The sequence below is a fragment of the Pantherophis guttatus genome, chromosome 2 (genome assembly GCF_059756535.1).
Source record: "Pantherophis guttatus breed Tessera chromosome 2, ASM5975653v1, whole genome shotgun sequence".
Classification (NCBI taxonomy): domain Eukaryota; kingdom Metazoa; phylum Chordata; class Lepidosauria; order Squamata; family Colubridae; genus Pantherophis; species Pantherophis guttatus.
The window spans coordinates 160000692-160028296 of NC_142064.1; the positions used below are offsets into that span (position 1 = coordinate 160000692).

Here is a 27605-nt window from a genome sequence, read left to right on the forward strand (position 1 = left end):
ATTATCTCTTTTCAGAGATGGCTGACTATGAACATGGCAGTGGAGTTCAATTCTAGTGTGCTGCTGCCCATTATTTATTTATTTATATAGTCAATTAATTTTTCTCTTACCTTTTTATTCAATTCAAGAGGACCAATATTTTTTTTTATTCGAGGGTGAAAAAGATGAGCTCTAGGTTCAAAGAAAGCCTAACACGCCTTGCGGATGAAAACTACTGAAAAAGAGCAGTTGGCTAAACTTTGCACTTAAGCAGCAAAAAATAAGATCTATTAGAATAATTTGGACAACCGTATCTCAGGTTACACGGTGAAATAAAAGCATCTTTCAAATAGCCCTTTTGATCATCCCATTCAATACATCCACAAAGTAGGAATTTTTCAATTAATATTAATGTCCATACCAGGAATCTACAAATAACAACTTTAGAGCAACAACAATTAAAAGACATAATAATACTGCTGATATGCTGTACTACTTTCCTTCTATACTTCTTTCTTACTCTGCTACCTTACTGTTAATGACAAAATGGGAAACTGTTGTTAATGGAAGATTTTTAGTTGGCTGCTAATTTGCAGAAAGGGAGGAATGAAGAAGTGGAAGTCAATCTAAAATGTGATTGTCTGAACTGTGAAATCCATTTCATGTCTTTTTTAACTGGTGTGTGGAGATGTGTTTGTGTGTCAGAAAAAGTAAAATGTCAGGACTACATTGAAGCCCAAGATATGTCCAGGGTCTTTCTAAAAAAAAAAAAAAAACATGTTACTGAGTGTTGAGTGAAGGTCAAGCAAATCATTTTCCTGCTTCCTTCTTTGACATCCTGTTGTTTTAGCTGGCTTTCCCCAATTTAGTGCTGCCCAGACAGATGTTTGGCTGTAGCGCCCATAAATGCATAGCCAGCATGGTGCTGCCTGGAGACAACAGGAGCTGAAGTCCAACATAATATGGAAAGTATCAGATTGGGGGTGCTGACACCTGCCATCATTCCTTACTAGTTGCTTTGTGCTACAAGAAAAAAAAGCAACACAAAAGAGGAACTGGAGATAAACTAAGAATTCTCAAAGACAAGCACAGAATCTGTAGGGAACATGAAAGGATTGCTAATAAAAAAAAAATGTTCCACAGATAAAGTTATCATGTAGTCCCCCAGGAGAAAAGCTTTATCGCTGATAGAAGGTTCTCTCGCTGGTATCCTATGTTTCTTTCTTAGATAAAGTCTCCAGCGCACAAATCGAACAGCTCACTCTGTCATTTTTGTATTATATAGTTTTTATCAAACTGAGCCCGCCCCTTGCATAGCCTATTTTATGCAATATAAAAGAATAACATTCAGAAGGTCCAATGAAAATAAAGCCCTACTGAGATGCTGCTAGCAATGTGCCCTCCGCACACGTAATGTGAAGCATCAGCTAGAGCCAAGTTTTAAAGAGCTGTATATTGCAGACATGTGCACATGCATATTAAAAATAGGCCCAGTGAAATGGATAGGCTAACAAAACAGCTAAAGGAAAAAGAAGATACAGAATTCTACAAAATTTGGAATAAATGGTATCACTGGCATAATGTTACTACTGAAGAAACACAACTAGAAGTAAGATAGAATAGAAATACAATTGTGCATACAAATAATTTCCTACGGGCAGATAAACTCACAGAGAGAAACCCTAAAAGTAAAGATATAATTCAAATATATACTATATAGACTACTAAAGTAGAAGTCTTAGAGAAAAGAAGAGAGGGGAGGGAGAAATGGTAAAATGAAATTATTAAGTTAAGATTTAGGGGAATAAGTATAACCGTATTACCTGAAAGACCAATACGAAACAAATGCTTCAAAAGATTGATTTACTTACAAATTGTTTATTGTATAATGTATTTATATGTTTTTTTTATGTGTGTTATATGTGTTTTAATAAAGTTTATAATTTTTTTTTAAAAAAAGAATAGGCCCAGTATTTTGTATACATATCTGCTGCTTAGCAACAGAAAAGTCCAGTACATTCTTATGCTAAAATTAACAAAAGTGTTTTCAGAGTCAAGAAAAGACACTTGAGGGCACAAAGATAAAACTGTCACCAGCATTGAAATGAGATTGTAGAGGAGAAGTGGGTAGGAAGGGATTTGGAAAATAAAAATTTCATTGACTTTTAAAAGATTACTGTGGTAGACAAAAGAATTTTTTCTTCTTGGAAAGACCATTATTACTATTTTTTTTGCAGTGCATTGTATATGGAATATACGGTCCTGTGAAGGAATGTACTGTACATCTGGCCTTGGGATTGAGAAGGAATGAGCGAGTCATTAAAATTAAAAAAGCTGGTGGGCGAAGTTTCAGAAAAGATGACTCAGCCAGGAGAAAGAGGGTGACATGAAGAAGCAGCTCACCTCACCTTGATTTTCTTTGATGGGACAGAGAAATCCTGACAGTATTTCAAGATTCTGTTATTCTACGTTACAGCCGAATATTTTTTTTTTGAATTCCTACCATGCCATTTCTGGTCTATCTTGAAGTCTGATAAACCCAGCCTCCAAATTTGATTTCAATCCTTTTTCAAAGATTGACATGCAACACTAATCAAAATAACAACAGATCCTAAATTTGTTTTAGGGGACATTTTAGCTCGTCTTTTAGCTCGTCACATAGCTGTGCCAATTCACATCAGGGGACATTCTGCCTACAATAGCTTTCTGGTTTAGACATGGGGAATCCTATTACTGTCCAAACATTCAGAGCAAAGTAATCTTTGGCAGCAAGAGAACTAGGCAGGTTAGATAGATATTTTATTTATTGTGTTATTTAAATTAGGTATGCTACGATTCACCCCATTAATCATCTGATAATAGCGAAAAGGCAGTTGTGGTTTTGCTGCTACACCTGGTCCTTTAAAAGAAACCTATGGCTAATAGAAGAGAATAAACGCAGCGAAGGGTTAAACTATGAAATCCTAGACTCAGACTTCAACTTAAGGATTGAACTGTCAGCACCTTAAGATAAAGGTAAAGGTTCCCCTCGCACATATGTGCTAGTCATTCCCGACTCTAGGGGGCGGAGGTCATCTCTGTTACAAAGCCAAAGAGCCAGCACTGTCCAAAGACATCTCTGTGGTCATGTGGCCGGCATGAATAAACGCCAAAGGCGCACAGAACACTGTTACCTTTCCACCAAAGGTGGTCCCTATTTTTCTACTTGCATTTTTTATGTGCTTTCGAACTGCTAGGTTGGCAGAAGCTGGGACAAGTAACGGGAGCTCACCCCATTACGTGGCACTAGGTATTCGAACCGCTGAACTGCCGACCTTTCAATTGACAAGCTCAACGTCTTAGCCACTGAGCCACCGCGTCCCACAGCACCTTAGGTTAAGTTAAATCCTCAAATGCTAAGGAATTCCTGGAAGCTTGGCACTCAGATGAATCAGTCATCAACAGGCACATAGAGATAAATAACATTTACAAACCATTCAAAAGAGACAACAAAAAAGCTAAAAAAGAAACATTAAACCAGAATACCTCCTCAGCAGCTATCAACATCCAGATAAAGCAGGAATTAATACTAGGAGCAACACCAGACAAACAATCAAGCAGAAAACAATACCCTAATCAGGGAATTACCAACTCAGACAAGCAATCAAGCAGTAAACAGCAGCCTAATCAAAGAACTACCATGGAAAAAACATTACCTCCAACCAACAGACAGGGCAGGCTACTGTTTATAAACAGAGAGCAAAACCCACTCTCTTTTAGCACTAGCCAGTTAATGACATGTCAGCAAGCAATCAACCAAGCTCAGACAGCACCAAGGACTCCACAAACCTCTGACGGCTCAATGGGGTTGGCACAGTATCCCTTCCTTCTGATATTATCTCAGAGAAAAAAATAGCTAGGACCTGGAGGCCCAAGCAGAGAGCCAAGTACAAGGAACGAAGTTTAAGGATTAAGCAAACAGAGAACTCATGGTTACTTTGTCCTAAGAGGCTTCCATAAATCATCTTCCTATACCATGTTAGGATGCAAATAAATAAAAAGTCTGGAGGTTTTCTAAAATGTTTTCCTTATGCTGCAAATGAATAGGATAAAAAAGAGAAGCAGGCAACAAACTCACACTATCAACATCACTTTGATTTAGAAGCCCATGTCTAGATGCTACTGAATAATCCCAACCGTGCTACCTATGCCTGGGGGTTGTGTTGAATACAGCCACCTTGAGACCTGCAACAGTGTTTTGAGATTTTATTGTTTGAAGGCTGGCTTATTTGCTGCCTCCCAAAGTATGCAGAAAGAATAGGACAGAGTTGGAAGGGACTTGAAGGTCATCTGGTCCAGGGGTGGGCTGTTGGGGGTTTGCAGGGGTTTGGGAGAACCTCTAGCTAAGATTCTGCGCAGTTCGGTGAACCCCCAAATCCCACTCCTGGCTGACCCCACCCACCCCACCCAGGAGTCCCCATGTGGCCTGTTTTGGATGCAGGTAAGTGCAGGGTACGCGCAGAGACTTGGGGAGGGCGAAAAATGGGCCTACCGGAAGTTTGAGAAGGCCAGAAACAGGCCATTTCTGGCCTCCAGAGGGCCTGCGCAGACTGGGGAGGCCAGTTTCACCCTTCCGGAAGCTTGAGGAAAGCCTCTGGAACCTGGAGAAGGCAGAAACGCCCCCCAGCCGTAGTGCAGGAGACCGACTAGGCCACACCCACCATGGCCGTGCCCACCCAGCAACCGGGCAGAGAACCCCTTGCTAAAATTTTTGAAGCCCACCCCTGATCTGGTCCAACCACCCTGCTTGAACAGGAGACCCCATACCATTTCAGACTGACTGTTGGTCGAGTCTCTTCTTGAAAGCCTCCACTGGGGCACCCACAATTTCCGAAGGCAAGCCATTCCAGTGGTTGATTGTTCCTAGCCTTTGCAAGATGCAGACATACTAGCTTGCTAGTAAAATTACAGACACCAAGTTTATTGATCTTATTTATCTAAAATATTTCTAGGCTGCCTTGAAAAGTGGAAATCATCCCAAGTTCAGTTCAAATGTTTTTTTTTCCCCAGCTGCCTGGCAATGATGGCAAAGGTGGACTCTAGTTAATGAAAGATGTAGCTTCAATCCAAAAGGGGCAGGCAAACATAGAATAAATAAAAGACGCCAACGCGTTGCTTTTATGGAGGCAGGAAAATGTCTACAAAGACATAGCAGCAAATGGGACAATGGGCCGACTCATCTCATGCATATTTATCAGCGAGTTTTGAATTTGGCTCTTAAATGCAACAAAGCTTGGTTCAAAGGCAATGTGTTTGCATGATCGTGTGCTCTTTCACAACACTTGAAGCTGGGTCTTTGATACCAACCAAAGGGTCTGTCTTTTTACCGAAGCAATTGCTTCTTTTGGAAATTCTAATCATTTTACAAACAGGGGTTCTGAACCCTCCACACTCTCTTTATCAAAGAGAAATCAAAGAAGTCCTTCGAGGCTTTACCTCCGTCTGAAATCCTTCCACCAAGATAGCAACCAACAAATTAAAGAGAACGTAATTTCCAAATGTCATGAGGGCTATGAAGTAGAGAGCCGCCCAGGAAGAGGTAGAAGCCATGCCATTGTAGAGGACTTTATTCCAGTCTTCCTGAGTCAGAATCTGGAATGAAAACAGGAATCATTTGATACGAGACAATCTTAAAGTGCAGTCACCTTTCTACCAACCTATGATCCAGGTAAAACTGTTGCATTTCTAAATGCTAAGCATCACGCATACATGTAATTTTTGAAAACGGTAATATAGTATGCACTTAGAACTTGTTATGCCTTCTTTGCCTTTTGAGGTGTCTCACCAGTGTGACTCAGTATCAGAACTGTGGCACAGATTGCCTTATCCTTGTAGACTGTAATGAATTTTTTAGTGGCTAAGAAACTTCACAGCTGACTGAGTAATGCATAATACTCACTGCTTCTGGCCAGATGTGGCTGATTCTCCCTAACATTCTTCTAACTGGTAGCTGCCTCAGTTTTTCAAGCCTAACTGGCATCACCAGAAACAGTAAACAAAAAGAAGCAACTTGAAAAGGTCTGGAATAAGTGTTTCTTTGTGTGCTTCTAACTGTATATATATATCAATGTTTCCATATTTTATTTAAATAATCAGCTTTTTCTCCCAATATTCCTGACTATAACAATTTGTTCAAAAGGGATAATCAGATCTCAGTCTTTCACAATTCAGATAATTTTATTTAAGGAAGTTCAGTATTTTGGGTTAGAATTAACAGACACTTTAACTTGTGCTGCTAAACGCCCTTTTCTTTAAATAGCATTTTTATTTAAGAATACAGGCTCTTTATATAAAACAAACATACAATCAGTGTACATCCTTATTTCTACAGAGGGAATGTATTTGGTTGCACAAACATAACCAGAAGGTCAATTTATAGTAGGGTTTTATTATTCAATATCTTAATTACTAGAATCTGTTATTCATTTTTCATTACACCTGTGTTATAGACACGGTCTATGAAGAAACAATTGACATTCACTATATTGTTTTCAAAAATCCCAGCTATAAAACAATTTACAATGACAGGCATTTAAAGATAAAAATAAAGAATTATGGACCATAACTGATGTATTACCTGGAAAACAGTAACAATGGCCCAGAGCAAGGAATCGAAATTCTTCCTATCAGGGAGGGTGTCTCCATCTCTCTCTGAGGCAAACTTACACCCAAAGAGATGCATCCCAAGGATACTGAATAACAATGAGAAATGGGTTAAAAGAGAGATTGAAGAGTTAGACTTTGGAACTAAAGAATATTTGGAGCACGTTCCTTACTACTCTGTTCCCTCTCATTTAAGAAAATGAAGGTCAGTTTTAATAAGTTAGAAAATAACTTTGATGTGGTAAATATATGCAACTTGTATTATGGCTTATATAAAATACTAAAACACACAGGATATGGGAACAAAGTCAAACCAGTGGGTTTTAAATTTCCTACATTCAAAGATATCCAAAAGAATCAGAATCGTTAGGATCTGAATGCTTCTAAAAGTGTTTATCTCTTTTCAAATTCTGACCATTTCTAATAAAGCTACAGAGATGAAAAAAGAATAGCTACAGATTTACATTTACAGAGCTGTAGCAGAAATTACTTCCCCTTTTAAATCTGGATAATTTCATGTTAAAACAGAAGTTGCAATATAAGAAATCTAGAATCACAAATGATTATTTAATCTACTCATATCTAAAATGTGTTAATTGCCCTACAGGAAAAGTTTTTCAGTAATAAACAAGAAACCAAATAAATCCCAAGCAAAATATAATGAAACAATAACCAATTAAAATGTTGTAAAAGGAAGTCACAAAGAAGTTCAACAAAATAATCTACGAAATACAGGAAAATTAAAAGGCTGGATACTTTTAATTTTATTTTCTTATAAATATCTTTGTCTGGCATCTAAATAAAATAGAAGTTGGCAGGCTATTTTAAAGAAGGCATTCCTCCATAACTGGAGAACATCATTAAAATGTCTACTCTCACCTGCTAAAATGCAGCATGTGAAAGCACTCAGAGCGGGGCCTCTGACAATAGTCCCAATGCTCAGGTAGGTTTTTTATTATTATTATTATGAACTCACCTGAAGATAAAGATGAAGAGCATCAGTAACATACAGAAGGTGGCCACATTGTCCATTGTTTTCATGAGGACCACTAATTGGCGTTGAAGAGCAGGCATAAACCGGACCAGTTTTAGAACTCGCATAAGACGGAAGGTTCTTAAAACAGACAAGCCTCCACCTTGCTGTCCAACAATCTCCCACACACTAAGAAAAAAAGAGAATATTTATTTAATATTAAAGTAATAAATTAGCTTTTGAGAGGAAGTACAGGTAGCCCTTGACTTACAACAGTTCATTTAGTGACCATTCAAACTTACAATGGCACTGAAAAAAAGTGACTTATGACCATTTTTTCAGAGTTACAACCTTTGCAGCATCCCCATGGCCATGTGATCAGAATTCAGACACTTGGCAACTGGTTCATACTTATAGCCGTTGCTATGTCCCAAGGTCATATGATCCCCTTTTCCAAACTTCTGACAAGGAAAGTAAATGGGGAAAGCCAGATTCACTTAACAACCATGTTACCAACTTATCAACCGCAGTGATTCACTTAACAACTGTGGCAAGAAAGGTCATAAAATGGGGCAAAACTCACTTAACTCAACAACAGAAATGTTGAGCTCAGTTGTGGTCGTAGGTCGAGGGCTACCTGTATTATTATCGCAAATCTATTGTCCTTGGAGGTTTGTCCTAGTGACCATAAGATTCATAAGATTCATAATTTTACCTCTGAATTTAAATATTTCTTGGAGGGAGAAATCTAGCCTAGCAATTCCCCTCTCTGAGCATCTGAAGGCAATTCTTTATTACATTGGAACTCTGACATTGAAGAAAGACACAAAAGAATAAAGCTAGCAGTATTGTGGGAGGGCTGTAGATCCTCCAACTCAGAAATCAGACTGGTTTTCTGCTTATCTCCCAAATCAATAATTAGTTGGATAGTATTCATTAATTTTCTTCTATTGGTTTAATCATAAATATATTTTTTTTAAAAAAATTAAATTAGCTGCCGAAGGGAAACAGAGCCCAGCAAGATGTTGTATATCGGGGTGTCAAACTCACGTCGTCACGGCAGTGTCACGTGACCTATTGGGACTTTCCTCCCCCCTTTGCTAAACTGGGTGTGGGCGTGGCCAGCATGTGACACATCTGGCCCGTGGGCCGCAAATTTGACAGCCCTGTTGTCTATGGCCATTCATTCACTGACAGGGCTTTTTCTGCTCATATTTCTTTAACTGAAAATATTCAGATGAAGAGTTGGAAATCTTTGAGAGAAAGATCTGAATCTTACGATTGCTGAGGAACTTCCAAAGGAAGTTTCCATAATAACACTCCCAGTCAAGAATTGTATACATTTTAAAGTTTTGAATGGTTTTAGGATTTCTGAAAAAAACAACAACCAGAGAAAGGCATTCATAGTTGTTGCTATTTTTTAATTCCTGCACACACTCAAACAGATTTTGTTATGTGCCCTAAAAATGCAACGAAGTAGAAAAGCAGATACAGAGGTGCTCTGAGGATAAATGTTGCATGGGGAACATTGTTAATAGATTTCTTCGATTGGAATTCTGCAAATAGAAACTACATATAATTTGCCCTGCATTTTCTTCAGGGAATTCATGTTAATGATATATCCATATGTCCTGATTTACAGAGTACAGTGCAGTCCTTCATTGAAGCAGTCCTTACTTGGAGAAACCAAATGTGCTTTTAAAATAAAGAATTGTAAGGAAGCAATAGTCTTATAGCAGGGGTCCCCAATTCCCGGGACGTGGACTGGCACTGGTCTGTGGCCTGTTAGGAATCGAGCTGGAGGTGAGCAGTGGGTAAGTAAAACTGTGCATATGCAGGATCTAGTTTGCACGTTTATCCTCCCCCCCACCCAGTCTGTGGAAAAATTGTCTTCCAGAAACCTAATCCCTGATATCAAAAAGGTTAGGGTCTGCTGTCTTACAGTATCCATCAACAATAGCTAGCATTTGGGCAACACCTAGAGCAGACATGCAAAGAGCCATGGTGGCACAGGGGTTAGAATACTGTACTGCAGTCTAACTCACTGCTTACTCCAGGAGTTCAAATCTCACCAGACTCAAGGTTGACTCAGCCTTCCATCCTTCCAAGGTCGGTAAAATGAGGACCCAGATTGTTGCGGGCAATAGGCTGACTCTGTAAACTGCTTAGAGAGGGCTGTAAAAGCACTGTGAAGCGGTATATAAGTCTAAGTGCTATTACTATTGTTGTTCATTTTGGAGAACCATATTTTTTTCTACTTCAGTTATAATCATTGTTCAATGCTGAATGATTTCTCTTACACTGGCAGGTACAAATCTTATCTTTCATTCTTTTGTAAAGTGATGTGCAAGTGGTCAGCTAGATATAAAAAGTAAACAAGTGCTGTCGCCAGGCCTATTATTTATAGTGATTGCTATCTGCAAAGAAAACAATAGTGGTGGGTGGATTATACTGAGTAGCCCCTCTGTACTAGAGCAGTGGCCTCCAACATTTTGGGCTCCAGGGACCGGTTCCGTTGAGTGAGGTTTTTCCACAGACCAGAGGGGGTGTGGTTTCATGTGCTGCCTGCATCCTGCAGATGGGGCTCCACTTGTTTGTGCGGATCAGTTTCTGGCATGCTGTGGACCGATGCTGGGAGTTAGGGACCCCTGTACTAGACATTATAACTCCTCCTCAAAACAAGAACCCAATTAGTGTGGTTGTAGGTAAATATAACCATACATATTGTCATAAAGTAGTTTATTTTGACTGGACATCCTTCAAATGAATTATAACTCCTAGAATTGTCAGCAGTTCCAGAGAACATACCATATACAACACATGAGTAAAAAAATTGAATATATTCAAAAATATTTCAACCCATTTTAAAAAAAAAAATCCCAGAGTTTTATTGCACAATCCAGTTGGAAGAAAGCAGTTTAAAATAAGGTGGCATTGGCATAAATAAATGGATTAAATGTTATGGATTGCAACTACTTATGGTATTTAAGAAAACTTGGTTTTAATTACCTGATTACTACAATGATTCCATCAAAGATATTGTAGGGATTTTTGATGTAACCAAACGGGCCATACACAAGAAGCTTCAGAAGCATCTCTAGGGCAAAGAGGCTAGTAAACACAATATTGCTGATTTCCAGAGCATTGGTGAGTTCTTCTGGCTGGAAAAAAAAATCAAGGATAAATAAAATTGTCAAGATTAATAAACAGTATGCTGTGAAATACCAGGAAATGTCTAGTCATGTAAGTTGTAGCATTCATAAATATATCAGACAACCAAACAGAACGGGAAAAAATCTCTTGGGCCATCCGTTGCCTGTTTTTGCAGTGCTGGGAGCTTCTTTACCATTGTCAGATCTAATCCTAAAGCTCAAGACACAGCTGATATGATTTGCTTACTAAATCATATCCTCTTTCTTCCCATCGCCTTAACAATTTAATGACAAGTAGCAGTACTAAAGCAATGCCATTTCTCATTGTAGCAAACTTTTAAACCAGCCTGTTGCCAGAAAATCAGTGCTAGCTGAGGAGAGCGAAGGCACGGACAAAGGCTTGGAGGATGTAGTGCCTTGTGCTAAGACAATCGTGTTCTTCTGCTTCATACAACTGAGGAATAACAACCAAGGAACTGCAGAACTATCAACCCTACAGCTCTTGTCCTGTAGGGTGCTTTTTCAGGAGGCAACTGGACTTTCTGGTTTTTCTTTGAAGGTGTTTCACTTCTTTGGGACAACCATGACCTGGATGACTAAGAATCTCCATAGACCTACAACCCTTGTATGAATAAAGGGTGGTTTTGCCAAGCAGCATAGGAAAAAAAAACATACACAGAACCTTGTGTATGTTTCCACATATTTCTATAGAACCTTGTGAACAAAATGGCTCCACAAAATGGCTGCTACAGCAAGAGCAACCAAACACAACTTTCCTTTTTCGCAGCAAAGCAAACTGCAGGGTTATACTACACAGCATATAATCCTGTTCAATGTTTTATCACTTGCTCTGATAAAAGGGGTTGCAATTAGCCATCTACATATTTTATATGCCCATCTCTGTTTCTCTGTTTACCTCACCTCTAGTGAAAGGTGTTCAGGTGAAACAAGTATAAACACCATGCAGATGGTGTTTTGAATTTTAAAAATATCATAATATTGACATTTCAGCATTAAAAGGCAAAAGAATTTAGCTCCCAACTTACTGATTGATAATGTAGTGAGATCTGAAGTTCCCAGGACAAACTCTGCAGAGAAGATATGAAACACTAACAGACCCCATACTGTCCAGTCCCACTTGGGTTCAGTTGATATTTTATAGTTTAAATGGTTCAGATTTGCAGCTTCACAGTTGCATTTAGGCTTTTACCAACACACTTTTTAAAAAGAAAAATATGTTAGTGTGTGCTTGAGTCTAACTGAATTTATTTGAACATAATTTATAATGCTGAACTGGGTCAACTTCATTGATGGCATTTCAGCACTCTAGGTTTCTGCAATCACCAAGCGCTTTGGGGGATGGGAGCATTAGGCAGCCAAGTCCAGCTTTAAAGCATCTTTTGTGCACATCTAAATATCTTGGTTGGTTTTCAAGTGTTCCTATAAACTGTGCCTTTTTACCTGTTTGCCTCCAGTGCAACACTCCACCACAAAAAACTGGACAGCCAATCTGCTCTCTTGATATCTCTGGAATGTAACTGACAATGAATTAAGCTGGCATTTGCCAGAGGCTGTTGAGGCAAAGTCTTCCTAAAATTCACAGGAGGAAAGGCAACATCAAATCACATCCTAGAAAAAGATACACCTGCACACACAGTTAGGATCTTCTTGAAGTACTTTATGCCTCTTAGCTCATTTAAATAGGGTTTGGTTGCCTTGCTGTACGGACTGGCATCATTTGAACCTGGATTGCTCTGACTGTGGGACTCCTTCTACATCAATATTCTGACCTTATCTATATTCTGGAGGATCATCCTGCATTTTTCAGGTACTTCCATTCTTCCTCTTGGGAATGATTTGATGAAATATTGAAAATTTAGTCATCAAGTGAAGTGTAAGAGCAGATGACCTTCAAGATTGCTGTAACCCTATGGAGCTGCCATGCCTTGAAGAGCTGAGCTAGTAATGCTATTTCAGCTCTCGCTGCTCCTGGAAATGCACTTGCCACATCAGTGAGCAACCACTTCCTATGCCAGGAATGGAATGCAGAGATAAATAGCACTTAGCCATTGCAAGTCCATGTCAGGGCTACAATCCTTTTCCGGGCTTTAAGTCAGGTTGCTTAAATGCTACCCAAATCAGTTGAGTTTAAGCCACAAGACTGAGTGCAGTATTATTTCCCATTTCTCAAAAGAGAGAGAGAGAGAGAGAGAGAGAGAGAGAGAGAGAGAGAGAGAGAGAGAGAGAGAGAGAGAGAGAGAGAGTTCATTTTAATTCTATATTGAACCTAAATGATTCTTGTTGTTTTATTTTGCATTTAAAAACTGAACCCCTGAACTAGAGCAAGGCAAAAGGCTACAGCTCCAAACATGGATTTTTTGGCTCTTTAATAAAGGTCTGGGCAAAAGATATGCACAGTTATATAATGCCAACATGGAGAAAAGTGTTAATATTTTATTTTCCTCCTTCCAGTTCAGACCAAGCCAGCAGTTATCTCAATATACTGGAATCTGGCTACTTGTTTGCAGTTGGATGTAGAGCCTTATCTTAAACAGTTTTTCTCAAATTCTGAGCCCCATCAAACATTCCAGCAAGGGCAGGTGAATGGTGCTGGATGTGTTTTGTGAGCTGGAGAAGTATGGTTCTCTGCTGCCCAGCTGTATATATATATATTTCATTCATTCACATTCAAAATACCAGTTCCAGTCCTAGACTTGGGAGATTGGAAAGGAAACACCATGTGTGTGATAGGCAATTCCCTAAAACCATTTTGAGGGCCACTTTTGAACGCCGCAGTCCTGGCTGTTTCCCGTGTTTTTCTCAACCCCAAATGCCTTCATGGGCTTCCCAGCCTCCTGGCAAACCATTCTTACTCTTATCTTAGGTAGATATGCATATACGGGAGAGAGATACATGAATGTTTTGGTTTTTTTTTTACACAGAAGGCTGCTTAGGAAAGAAACAAAACTTAACACAAGCGCCAAGCCAGGCCTTGTTATTTTCATGGCTTTTCTACAAAACTGCAGACAGTGCAATTTGGAAACAGATTCTAGGCCTCTCCCTGCTCAATTCTCTGTGATTATGGTCTCCTCTGGGGCTTAGAGGTAAGAAGGAAGGTAGCCCTTATTAGTACATAACATTTATTTTTTCTTGCACATTCATACAGCGGGCGAGCTGCACAGTAGCAACATTTCAAATTGCCTTATTAAAACATGTACTTTGAAAGAGAAAATATCTTATTTACAATCTTGCTGGCACCAAGAGAGTTGGCTTGTAATTATTTTCATCCTGGAGACCATATTATTTCTGAAGCAAATACAGAAAGCTCATACAATAGAAATGCAAAATCTTCCTTTTAATCTGGTATCCCACTAATGAATTATGCATTTGAAGCTGCATGCCACTCAGGCTGGTATATGCCTTGGTTTAAAAAAACAAAAAAAAAAACAACTCTTGGACCAAAATCACTTTTGCACTAGTCAAGCTTCATTCATGTGGTCAGCTTATATGTTCTTTGGTTGTGTAATTACATTGATGCTAAGAATGACATAATATCTGATTAACAGTGGTGCTAAATATTATTTTTGTTTTGCTCCACTAGGAAACTCTTCACTGCAATAAGAAAACTCTAAGCTGTTTTCTAAGAACGTCTCTGACCATGAGCACCTCCTTCTAACCATAATATGCCAAACTGATGAAATATGAGCTGTGCCCTTTTGTACTTGGGCCACAGCATCACCTGCAAGTTTACAGGTAGTCCTCGACTTATAATTGGTCACTTAATGACCATTTGAAGTTACAACCAACTTGCCCAAGGGCTACATAAGACCCAGATTTGATGTTCTGATGGCTGCCATCATGTGATTGCATTTTGTGTGCTCAACAACTGCCCTGCATTTAGGCTCCTTTGCAGTATCCTGCAGTGACCACAATTTATTTTTTTGCAGGAAACTGGCATTTATTTTCAGTTTCCAGCAAAAAAAAAATGTCCATTAAGCACAAGGGATTCATTTAACAACTGCAACGTTTGCCTTATCAATGTGGTGTTCACTTTAGGACTACCATGTTCACTTAATAATGGCCACAAAAAAGTCATAAAATTGGGCACAGTCACATAGTGACATGCTTAATGACTGGCATGACTTTAGGCCATAATTATTGGCTCAATTATGGTTGTGTCGAGGACTATCTGTTTAAAGGCAGAGTATCATGACATCACCAGACAAAAAGTAAGGTAAAGGTAAAAGGTTTTTGACTATCCAACTGTCACCTTTGGTCATTTCTTGCGCCTTGCTATCCTCCACAATATTTATGCCACGGTCCCAGGACTCAAAAGCACAGGGCTCAAAAGCATTACGAGAAAGAAAGCTTTGACATTAGGTTCATAGAAATGCATTTACGTGGCAGCCTAGCTTGCTTTTAAAAAATAATAATAATAATAATAAAGAAATTTTAAAAGGAAGAAAGGAATGTCTACAGACATACTGGTGCCTGCAGTTACTTTGCTGGAAACCCTGATTCTTAAATGCCCAAACATTCCATCACTGCTGTTCTTTCCCCATTATGTGAGTCTATTTAATAGTACAATGTTATAAAAGATACGAGATAAACTATAGCAACAATTGCTGTGATAATGCTGTTGCTGCTGCTTCACCGTGCTCCTCATTGCCCTATTTTCACTGCAACTTGCGCTTTGAAACCGATGTCTCAGAACTCAATATTCAGAAGAAACAGCACAACAAAATTAACTAAAGGGCCACATACAACCGCAGTGCTTGCTTTGCCTTCTTCTAGATGAAATAATGCTTTATAGCAACTAGAGAATAACTGCAATTTACATAATTCCAAGTACTAAATTATGCTAACTTGCATCCAAAAATATATTCAATGAGGCTAAACTAGGCCAATGTATTTGCTATCATACTGTTTTGTCCTTTTTCTTCTACCCCAGAAAGGATAATGGAAAAAACTTCAAAGTGCATGCATACCCACACATATTTAAAATCCCCAGGTAATAATAATCTCTTCATTTCAGCAAAGAGAGAAGTGTGCTCTATAACATGCAAAATTCAACATGCAAGTTACCTTACTGGGAGTTACCAGGTTGGGTCAATTCAACTGTCCCAATCTAACACACACTTTTGCAGGGGAATAGATTTAGTTACATCTTCTGAGAAATCAAAATAACCAGATCCAAGGAAATACTCTGACTTTTCTTCTTCCTTTAGCTATTTTGGTATGTAACAATCTTATAGTAAAACTTATTCCTCTCCCAAAGTCTACTGGCAAATCAAATTTATTTATGGTGTAGTTGTTTAGCCTTCAGATATTTTTTTCAACGTAAATTTGAAAGTAAAATTAGATGTTATTTCTAGCTATCGGTGTCCAGAAAAGGGTGAAAGGGCCCTCTTTCACTCAGAAGCCATCTATGGTAATTTCAAGTTTAAAACCTAAATTCTGACCTCAATTAATCCAGCTACAGAGCTTCATCCAATAAACTTTATATGACAGCTTTCTTTCTGTTTGGACAAAAATGATTTTGCCAATGGTCTGCATCTAATTCTATGCTCCACATTCATCTTACTTCTTTACATAAGAATATATTTAAGGAAAAGTGTGTTTTGTAATCCCATGGTTGTCTGTATGTATCACCAAAACTAGAGAAGCAGGTTTATCTAACCTGTCAACAAGATTTGCTGGGAGCCAGACTTTATTCGGCCTACCTCGGCCAAGAGAAATCTAACATGCATTTTCTTCTATCCAACAGCTATACACCTTTATTAATAGGCTTTCCCACCTGGAATTTAGTCTGAGTTTTATACTATTCATAAAATTGAAAAGATGCATGTAATTAACTATTGAAATGAAACAAGAATGCTCTGAGGAGCATAGGTGGAAAAAAATTAGATTTAACAATAAAACTGAGTATACTTTAAAAAAAAAAATATGACCATGTTTATTTAGAGCTTCTAATTATGCCACTGTGGCTTTTTTTCCTGAAACAACTGCCAGGTAAAATTTGGTCTAGCATTATTTTCATTCCATTATATGTCTACTGCCTTGCTTTCTCTCCCTCTCCCATTAGGCTCTGTCTCATTTCATATTGCAGATCTCTTATGTTCAACCTCCACTACAGCACTAATGAAATAAATTGTACGGCCTGCAAACACCCTAGCTTTGATACCTGCAGCATCCTGGAAACTGACAGTTTTCTATTAGTACTTAGATTCAACAGCTTTCATATCAGATTTCTTAACAAAGACTGCAATCCCCTATATATCTATTTCTCTAGGGATAGTTTCTATACAGATTACTAACATTTGATTTCTGAGGAATCAAATACTGAGAAAGAAAATGAGCTTGTCAGTCGGGTAATACCAACCAGTCCTCTCTATGAATATTGTTGTACTGATGGCTGGAGAACATTCCACATACAGGTAGGCCTTGATATAAACCACAATTGAAACTGGAAAAGTCATTTTTACTGTAAGTGGTGCAGTCATTAAGTGAGATGTCACATAACCAGGACTTTCAACCTTCCCTGCTGGCTTCTCCATTGACTTTGCTTGTGGAATGGCCAAAAATGGCGATCACATGACTATGCCTCAACACAATGGTCGTAAGCATGAGGACAGGTTATAAGCCACTTTTTTCAGTGATGCAACTTTGAACATTTATGATACGAAGGGTCATAATTCAAGGACTACCTCCATTTATTGCATTTATATCTTTCCTATTGAAAAAATGGTACTCAAAACATTCCCTTTTCTATTTTGCCTTCAGTTTGGTTATGAAATAAGCTAATACCACCAGAAGATCTCACCTCTCTTTCTCTTGGCCCACAAGTTAGCTAATAATCTTTTTTCAATGTAGTTTACATTATTTTATTCATTAAACATGAAACTCAGTCAACTGAACATTTAAAAATGTGTCACAAGTACGATTGACTGGTGCTAATGGTTGATATGAGTTGCTACCAGTGTCCTAGGTATCAACCAAGTATCTTCTTAAAATATATGATGTTCTGAGTAGTGCAGTTTTTTGCAGTTCTGCTGGTGTTATTGCAGGAAACTGCAATTTCTTGATGTGTTTTGTAAAATTCTTGGACATGGTACCAAGTGCCCCGATGACAATGGGTATCACTGTTACATGTTTCATCCATAGTTTACATCATCATCATCATCATCATCATCATCATCATCATCATCATCATCATCATCATCATCATCATTATTGATTAATCTTTAGTGAGATTCACAGCCTTTGAGGCTGGTTAATAGCTCAGCAGCTCGAGTCCTAACCAAGAACCTAGGATCTGTTAAGGTATCGTCGGAGGATGTAAGCTGTTCCAAGTAAGGTGGTTTTTTGTAGAGTCAAAATGTTCAAGTCCGGTAAATTTAGAATTTCTAAATAGCGGGGTAGCCCTTTGGGTATTGCTCCAAGGGCTCCAATTACAATCGGGACAACACACAATTTCTTATTATTATATACACATGATTTTATACACATGATTATATACACATGATTATTATATACACATGATTTCTGATTATTATTATTATTATTATTATTATTTCATTAAACATGAAACTCAGTCAACTGAACATTCAAAAATGCATCACAAATACCATTGACTGGTGCTAATGATTGATATGGGTTGCTGCTAGGTATCAACCAAGTACCTTCTTAAGATGTACGATGTTCCAAGTAGCGCAGTTTTTTTCAGTTCCGCTGGTGTTATTGCAGGAAGCTGCAATTTGTTGATGTATCTTATAAAATTCTTGGACATGACAATGGGTATCACTGTTACATGTTTCATCCATAATTGCGTAGTTTCAATGGCCAGGTCGCGATATTTTGTGATTTTTTCCAGTTCTTTTTCTTCGACTCATTTTTATTTTTATTTTTTTATTATTATTATTGGTTAATCTTTAGTGAGATTCACAGCCACAGGAACTGTTAAGGTATCGTTGGAGGATGTAAGCTGTTCCGAGTAAGGTGGTTTTTTGTAGAGTCAAAATCTTCAAGTCTGGTAAATTTAGAATTTCTAAATAGAGGGGTAGCCCTTTGGGTATTGCCCCAAGGGCTCCAATTACAATTGGGACAACACACGATTTCTTTTTCCACAGTCGCTCAACTTCAATTTGCAAGTCCTGGTACTTTGTGATTTTTTCTTGCTGATTATCTTCAATCCGTGCATCCCCAGGTATTGCAATGTCAATGAACCATACTTTTTTCTTTTCAACTATTGTTATGTCAGGTGTGTTGTGGACCAAGTGCCTGTCAGTCTGAATCCTGAAGTCCCACAAGATCTTGAGTTTCTCATTCTCTAAAACTTTCTCAACCGGATGTTCCCAGTGGTTTTTGCTATACTCAAATCCAAACTTCTGGCACAATTTCCAGTGAATGATCTTAGCAATGATCTTATTATTATTATTATTGTTATTGTTATTGTTATTATTAGTCAAAACAATGTGAATTTTAGTTGGTGTTGGCGTTTATGCGCATTGAGTTCTTCCCAGGAACCTAGGATGTCATATCAGCATAATACATGTGCCGATCCAAGCAGTGTGGCCTTTTTACATTTGACAGATGGGAATTTTGTCAATGTGCAGATTTTCAAAGTGCCATCCAAGATTTGTTGGTATGGCACTCAAAGTGCTAATTATCATTGGGATCACCATGATTTGTTTATTGTCACAATCTTTAAATTTCAATTTTCATTTTGTGATTATGAATTGAAAATGTGTGCTTAAAATCAATCAGATTGCTGAAGAAGAAGAAGACTGCTCAAGGTGCTTTGAAGAAAAAATGAAGAAACTTTAAGTTGGAAACGCCTCATTCTCAGTAACTGTTATCTTTATTACAGATATTTATTAATCTATGTTTTTATAAAGCGGGTTAAATCTGGTATATATACAATATTTAAAATACCTATTCATCCATCTACAAATGCACACAATATTTTCCCAACATAGTGAAAATTTATTCTACCATTTTCTTCTGCTTTTATATGCTCACCATCATGTTTTGTTTTTGTTTTTGTTTTTGTTTTTATTAAATTTGTATACCGCCCTACTCCCGAAGGACTCAGGGTGGTGAACAGCCATAAAATAAAACATATAAAATACAAAATTTAAAAAAGAGATAAAACAGATTAAATAAATTTGGCTGACCATATTAAAACCCCAAATAATTTAAAACCGAATTTAAAATACCCATTTAAAAGAGGAGAAAGTTTAGGTCAGGCCAGCTTGTTGGAATAGGAACGTCTTAAGCATGCGACGGAAGGTACGCAGATCCGAAATCCTCCGTATCTCGGGGGGGAGCTCGTTCCAGATTGTAGGTGCCCCCACAGAGAAGGCTCTCCCCCTGGGGGCCGCCAGTCGACATTGTTTGGCCGACGGCACCCGGAGGAGCCCCTCTCTATGGGAGCGTACTGGTCGGTGGGAGGCTATTGGTGGTAGCAGGCGGTCTCGCAAATAGCCAGGTCCTAAGCCATGGAGCGCTCTAAAGGTGATAACCAAAACCTTGAAGCGCACTCGGAAGACCACCGGGAGCCAGTGCAGCTTGCGCAGGAGAGGTGTTACATGGGAGCGCCACGTTGCTCCCATCACCACCCGCGCGGCCGCACTCTGCTCCAGTTGGAGCCTCCGAGTGCTCCTCAAGGGGAGCCCCATGTAGAGAGCGTTACAATAGTCCAGACGGGAGGTGACGAGGGCATGAGTGACCGTGCGTAATGAGTCCCGATCCAGAAAGGGACGCAACTGGCGAATCAGGCGAACCGGATGAAAAATCCTCCCGGTCACGGCCGTCAAGTGCTCTTCTAAAGACAGCCGTGAATCCAGGAGGACACCCAAGTTGCGAACCCTCTCCGTGGGGGCCAATGTTTCACCCCCAATAGTCAGCGATGGCATCAGCTGACTATATCGGGACGTCGGAAACCACAGCCACTCAGTCTTGGATGGGTTGAGCCTGAGCCTGTTTCTCCCCATCCAGATCCGTACGGCCTCCAGGCACCAGGACATCACTTCAAGGGCATCGTTGGGGTGGTCTGGGGTGGAGATGTACAGCTGGGTGTCATCAGCGTACTGATGGTACTCCACCCCGAAACCACGGATGATCTCGCCCAGCGGCTTCACATAAATATTGAACAAAAGGGGCGAGAGGACCGATCCTTGTGGCACCCCACATATAAGGGGCCTCGGGGTCGACCTCTGCCCCCCTGTCAACACAGACTGCGACCGGTCAGAGAGAAAGGAGGAGAACCACCATAATACGGTGCCTCCCACCCCCAACCCTTCCAGCCGGTGCAGCATGATACCATGGTCGATGGTATCAAAAGCCGCTGAGAGGTCTAATAGGACCAGGATAGAGGAACAACCTCTGTCCCGAGCCCTCCAGAGATCATCCACCAACGCGACCAATGCCGTTTCCGTGCTGTACCCAGGCCTGAAACCCGACTGGAACGGATCCAGATATGTCGTTTCATCCAGGTACTGGGGAAACTGTCGTGCCACCACACTCTCAACAACCTTCGCCACAAAGCGAAGGTTGGAGACTGGACGATAATTTGCCAATATTGCCGGGTCCAGGGAAGGCTTCTTGAGGAGAGGTCTCACCACCGCCTCTTTCAAGGCGGCGGGAAAGACACCCTCGCTCAATGAAGCATTTATAATCCCCTGGAGCCAGCCTCGCGTCACCTCCCGGGAAGCCAGCACTAACCAGGAGGGGCACGGGTCCAACAAACATGTGGTCGCATTCAGTCTACCCAGAATCCTGTCCACGTCCTCAGGGGTCACAGAATCAAACTCATCCCAGATAACAGTCTCAGGACCTGCCTCCGTCATCCCCGCTGGATCTACCCAGTCGGAGTCCAGATCTTCCCGAATCTGAGTGATTTTGTCATACAGATACTGAACAAAATCCTCGGCTCTTCCCTCCAAGGGGTCCTCCCTCGCTTCCTGGTGGAGCAGGGAGCGGGTCACCCTAAACAGGGCGGCCGGGCGGTTATCTGATGACGCGATAAGAGCAGCAAGATAAGTACATTTCGCTGCTTTTATTGCCACTAGGTAATTCTTAATGTGAGATCTTACCAGTGTCCGGTCAGATTCAGTAAGACTGGCCCTCCAACTACTCTCTAGGCGTCTTTTCCGGTGCTTCATCTCCCTCAGCTCCTCAGTGAACCAAGGAGCCAGGTGAGATCGGCGCCGGGTCAGAGGCCGCAAAGGCACGACTCGATCCAGAGCTCCAGCGGCCGCCCTATCCCAGGCGGCCACTAAGTCTCCAGTCGAGGCGTGAACCAGGACCTCCGGGATTGGCCCAAGCTCCGTCTGGAACCTATCAGGTTCCATCAGGCGCCTGGGGCGGTACCATCTTATCGGTTCCGCCTCCCTGCGGCAGGGTGCAGCAAAAATCAAGTCCAGTGTGTTTCCCCCCATGTGCGTAGGGCCATGAATTAGCTGGGTCAGATCCATAGCCGTCATGGAAGCCATGAACTCCCGAGCCACCTCAGACGTCTCCCCCATGGACGGCAGGTTGAAATCCCCCATGACCATAAGTCTGGGGGTATCAACCACCACCGCGGCGATAACGTTGAGTAGCTCGGGCAGGGCTGCTGCCACATGGCAAGGAGCCAGGTACGTGATCAGCACACCCATCTGAACCCCGTGACCCACTTCACAAGGAGGGTCTCACAACCGGCCGTCTGAGGAACAGTGGCCTCCCTCGGCCTAAAACCTTCTCTAATAATAACCGCTACTCCCCCGCCCCTCCCCTGTGACCTCGGTTGATGGAATGCGTGGAAGCCTGGTGGGCACATTTCTACCAGAGGGACCCCTCCCTCCAGGCCCAACCAGGTCTCCGTAATACCCGCCAGGTCCGCTCCCCCCTCCTGAACCAGATCACTAATGAGGGGGGCTTTATTTACTACGGACCTGGCGTTGCACAACATCAGCCGCAGGCCCGGGCCCTGAGGATCTGTGCAACCTGGAAAACGAGTGGAGCCTTGGGGGCCGGAGCACGCTACCGCTTGAAGACAGCGGATGCGCGCTCCCTTGACATGATATGGCCCCCTGCTCCCGCCATATCTACCCCTCCCCCTCACAGTACCGATAGTAAAAACACGCTCTGGATAAGCTCGACCCCCCCCATTTCCTCCGGAACTCCCCCCCCGCCGCATATAGTGGCCAGGCCTGACCTTCCCCTTGGTGGGTTATCCCCCGAACCCACTACCCTAGTTCCAATTTTACCTCCCCCCCCCGGGTCCCCTTAAAAATTTATCCAAAAATTTACATAAAAAACCCCTCAACCCCCTCTTCGCTGCATGCCACCTCTCTGGGTTCCAAGACCCGTCATTGAGGTAGGACCTCGATAACGTGGAGGGCCAGGCTTGCGAGAGGGGGGAGTCTCGCAATGCAAGAAGCTGTGTCCTTAAGTACATCTTAAACAATGTTAAGTCATTTTCCATGCTGAAATCATGTGTATTTTGGAGATTAATTTATTTATGACCAAGGCTACACACAAAGTAGAGATATCTGTCAGCCTTCCCAGGTATATTCGATAGGAAACAGAGGGTTGCTACTTTATGTCATGCCATCTCCTTTACAGCTTGAGAAATTTGGGAGGTTTCTTCTGAGCCTTTTCCTCCACCTGTTATGTAGCTGTGGAAATTCCCAAAACATAGATGCATGTTCATGTACAAAGCTTAATCCCAAAGGTCTTCTAAAGTGGAAGTTAATCTGTAGCTTTTAATGGGATAAATTAATAGGGAAATTATTAAATATCCAAGAACTTTATAGTACCTACATATTCAGTTTATTTACATTTAAATGAAAGGAAAAGGAATTAAATTTTGTCCCCAATGATTTCCTTGTCTTGAACTGGCTCATAATCTGGAAATGGTGGTCCACCTTTGCTGTAACCATAGGTACTATCTGCATATCAGATTTTTATTATCTTTTGCCCAGTATTATTTGCTGTTGAGTTCTTCCTATACATACACATTTCCCCTTGTGGAATGTTGGGGTTCTGATTTCTTTAAAATCAACAAGTAATGATTTGTTTCTCTGAGAAAATGAGTTTATGCAATTATAGCCACCCATTTGCTTGCAATAAATGCAACTGCAGTCTGCTAAAAGGTTTGCTCCTAACACTGTGGAAAACACTCAGGTGTGTTCAAATGGTATTTCAAATAAATAACTGAGATGGATGCATACCATGTCTGAGAAGAGGGATTAGATCCCGTTGCGAACCGGTAGTAGAGGTAAGTAGAATCCAAAAGCTGACTAAGCTTTTGTGTGAAGACCTCCAGGGAAAGAGAACATACCCCTTCAGAAGGCACTTTTTCCACTGGCTGACAGCTCTTTCATCAGGAAAGTCTGAAATGTTGCTAAAAGCTGATAATTCCTTTACTTCAGTTTGGAAAGAAAAATAGATGAAGCTCAGGAATAAAAATTTCATATCTGAAATTTTAAGCACTTAATGAACGTACTATCCAGCAAAAATTAGGAAACACATGCCAACCAACAGACTTCCTCCTGAGCAGTTCCATAATTCTGAAAAAAAGAAATATGAATATGTGCATAGTTGCCTATGTATCTGACAGGTCTCTAGAAAATAGCAATTTTAATCTGAATCTTTTAGATGTAATCATCTGGAAATGTCTATTATCGTTTCCGCTTTGTCAAATCCAAAACTTGTTAATTGGGATAGCTTCAAATTCAAGGAAATTAAATTTGAGCAGTGAAGCCATGTTAACTGCTATTCTTTGGGCAACCTATGACAAATTCATTTTCTTCTAGTCCTCTAAAACTGTTTTACAGTTACAGGGCCCTAGTGTTACTGGAAATCAGACCAATTTTTAATTATTTGAACAGCAAATTACCTTTGGTGTCTAGAAATCCACTATCATTCAATCCCTTCCCACCCTCCTTACTTAATAAGTGTTTTAAATAAATGTACCACCCTGAGCAATCTAGGGATTTCTGACTCCAGATTAGACACTATCAGCTACTAAAGGTATTAACATGTTGGAAAAGTCCTTGGAAGTGGTCCCAATAGTCTAACCTGCTTCCCAATGCAAAGTCAATTACTGTATATGTGACATGATTGCAATATGCCTGTAGTCCTTTTCTTAAATAATTTCAGTGGAAAAAAAAGAGCATGCAAATGCGAGTAGATAAATAGGTACCACTTTGGTGGAAAGGTAACACCATTCTGTAATGTCATGCTGGCCACATGGCTGTGGAAATGTCTTCAGACAGCGCTGGCTCAAAGGCCTTGAAATAGAGACGAGCACTACCCTCTATAGCAGGGGTGTCAAACTCAATTTCATTGAGGGCCGCATCAGGGTTGTGGTTGACCTCAGGGGTGGGTGGGCATGGCCAACTGGGTGGGTGTGGCTGACTGGGTGGCCATGGCCAACTTGACCCCACTCCCTGATTTTCCCTGGCCTGATTTTTCCTTTTCGCATTGGGTAGACCGGGCTGAAGCCAGGATGGCCCGATCTTTCCTCTTTGCACTGGGTAGACCAGGACAGCCCCACGGACCCGATCTTTCCTCTTTGCCTTGGGTAGACTGGGCTGAAGCCAGGCTGGCCTGATCTTTCCTCTTCACACTGGGTAGACCAGGACAGCCCCGTGGGCTGGGTCTGACCACATCGTGGGCTGAATCCTGCCCACAGACCTTGAGTTTGACACCCCTGCTCTATAGTTAGTAATGACTAGCAGAGTAAAATCCATAGGAACTCCTTTAGTTTTTTTCAGTGAAAAACAAAAAACCATTCCTTCCATCCACCAGTTCTGCTTTTGAAAACCTCGTATTCTTAGCAGAGGCTTCCTAGGGATCAGCTGAAATGCAATTTCTACCCATCAGTTCCAGTTCTGCCCTCAGAAACGACATAGTATAATAGCTCTTTAGATATTTGAAAATGATTTTCTCCACTCTCATCTTAAAATACTCCATCGTTACTCATACCATTAGGTTTCCAAACTCATTTTCATAGTGATTACCTTTCTCTGGTTGCCTATATTCTCCAACTGGGATGCTCAGAAATTGACAAATACAATCTGATGAGCTAAGAAAAAAAGATATAGCAAGAATAATGTAACTACTATACATTCCCAAAGACCACATTTGCATGTCAGTACTGGATGATCCCCTCTCCCAGGCAATTTGCTTCCTCTGTGTACCAGCAGAGCAGGAACCATGAGCCAGGATGAATCAATGAATCATCCATCTACCTTCTTTTTCAATCCTACCAGTGGAAGGATAGCTGGCAAGCTTTCACTTCCTTTCTAATTTCCTCTTTTCTTTTCTTTTGCCAGGGTGAGAACAGAACATACTCATCAAGATGCCTAATGTTATTTCCACCTCTATATTACAGTTTCTCCTAATGTAAAGAACATTGATGGTAGTTTCTTTTTTAAATTCTGAAATGGCCACAAAAATGGAGAGGAATCCAAAACTTAGAAACTTACTGAAATCCATTGCATAGTGACCTGCTGGCACAGAGCGACCCACAGAACTGTAACAGTACTGGGTAGTCAACACACTTTTCGAAAAGAACAAAACGAAAGCCCAGCGGCTTGAAATGATTGGCAGTGGCTCTCTATTTCTCCCTCAACTGCAGTTGTATAGATGGCTTGTGACATGCTCACACTACAAACACAAATAATAAAGCAGGGGCAGCCTTTCCAAGTAAACACATTATATCTCATGTTGAACTGATTAACTTGTGCCCACCGAGCAGCAGTTGCATCTGGGAAAAAATATTAGCGCAGCAGGACCTTGGAAACAAAATGAGTCCCACCGCAGATTGTTTTTGCTGCTGATTCTTCTTCACTATTTTAAGAAAGGCTCTCTTGCATCCTCTGCCATCAAACAGTTTCAGTCTGTAAGATAACTTCGGAGCATTTTATATATATTCAACAATGAACTCTTATTCATTCAGGTTCTGCTTTTATTCACAGGTACCATGTCCCCAAAGACACTAGGAAAGGAGCTCCATTTGAGAACATCATCTTTATTTTTCTGTCGCTTTCTATCAGCCCAGTATCTCTAGTTTGTTTTGCTGAAAACCTTAAGCCACACTTTACCCATTCATGCCTTACACTAATCAGTTGCTGAGTTTTCTTCAACATATTTGTTAATATTCGTTTCTTCTTCTTCTTCTTCTTCTTCTTCTTCTTCTTCTTCTTCTTCTTCTTCTTCTTCTTCTTCTTCTTCTTCTTCTTCTTCTTCTTTCTCTTCCTCCTCCTCCTCCTCCTCCTCCTCCTCCTCCTCCTCTTCCTCTTCCTTTTCTTCTTCTTTTTTGCTGGATTCATTTTTAATCTGCTTTTATTGCATTGTTGCAGGCTGACTAGAATTAGCTTCGTGACTGGAGTGGTCAAATAAATAAATACAGCACGGCCCAAATAGAGCTTTTGCCTTTTATCACTGAGCTGACTTAATTCAGATGTGGAATTTCTATCTTGAAAATATTTTATACCACTTTTTATAAGGAACCGAGGGGTTCAAGTGAAACTGAAAAGGAATGTAACAAAAATAGTTTCAAAAATGTTAGGTTTTTTTATCTGGAAAAGCTGATATATATATGTGTGTGTGTGTGTGTGTGTGTGTGTACAGTTAATATTTCGGGTTTCTTCCCGTGTAATTGTGAACATATCCCTAAAAGGGTAGAAGCGACGTTTCGACAGAATCTCATCTGCCATCATCAGGCTTATGCCTGGCAGATGAGATTCTGTCGAAACGTCGCTTCTACCCTTTTAGGGATATGTTCACAATTACACGGGAAGAAACCCGAAATATTAACTGTACACACACACACACACACACACACACACACACACACACACACA

General features: G+C 40.6%; 1 protein-coding gene across 4 annotated transcripts in view; it reads right to left on the reverse strand.

Moving 5' to 3' along the window:
- The window catches only part of CACNA1G (calcium voltage-gated channel subunit alpha1 G), a 419473-nt gene that overhangs the window by 123993 nt on the left and 267875 nt on the right, over nt 1-27605 (reverse strand). For all 4 annotated transcript variants that reach the window (XM_087887148.1, XM_087887147.1, XM_087887145.1 and 1 more), the window contains exons 10-13: nt 10604-10755; nt 7598-7783; nt 6596-6710; nt 5455-5610 (exon numbers count right to left, since the gene is read on the reverse strand). In XM_087887148.1, the coding sequence (XP_087743274.1) occupies nt 5455-5610; nt 6596-6710; nt 7598-7783; nt 10604-10755 (609 nt within the window). The remainder of the gene's footprint in view (nt 1-5454; nt 5611-6595; nt 6711-7597; nt 7784-10603; nt 10756-27605) is intronic.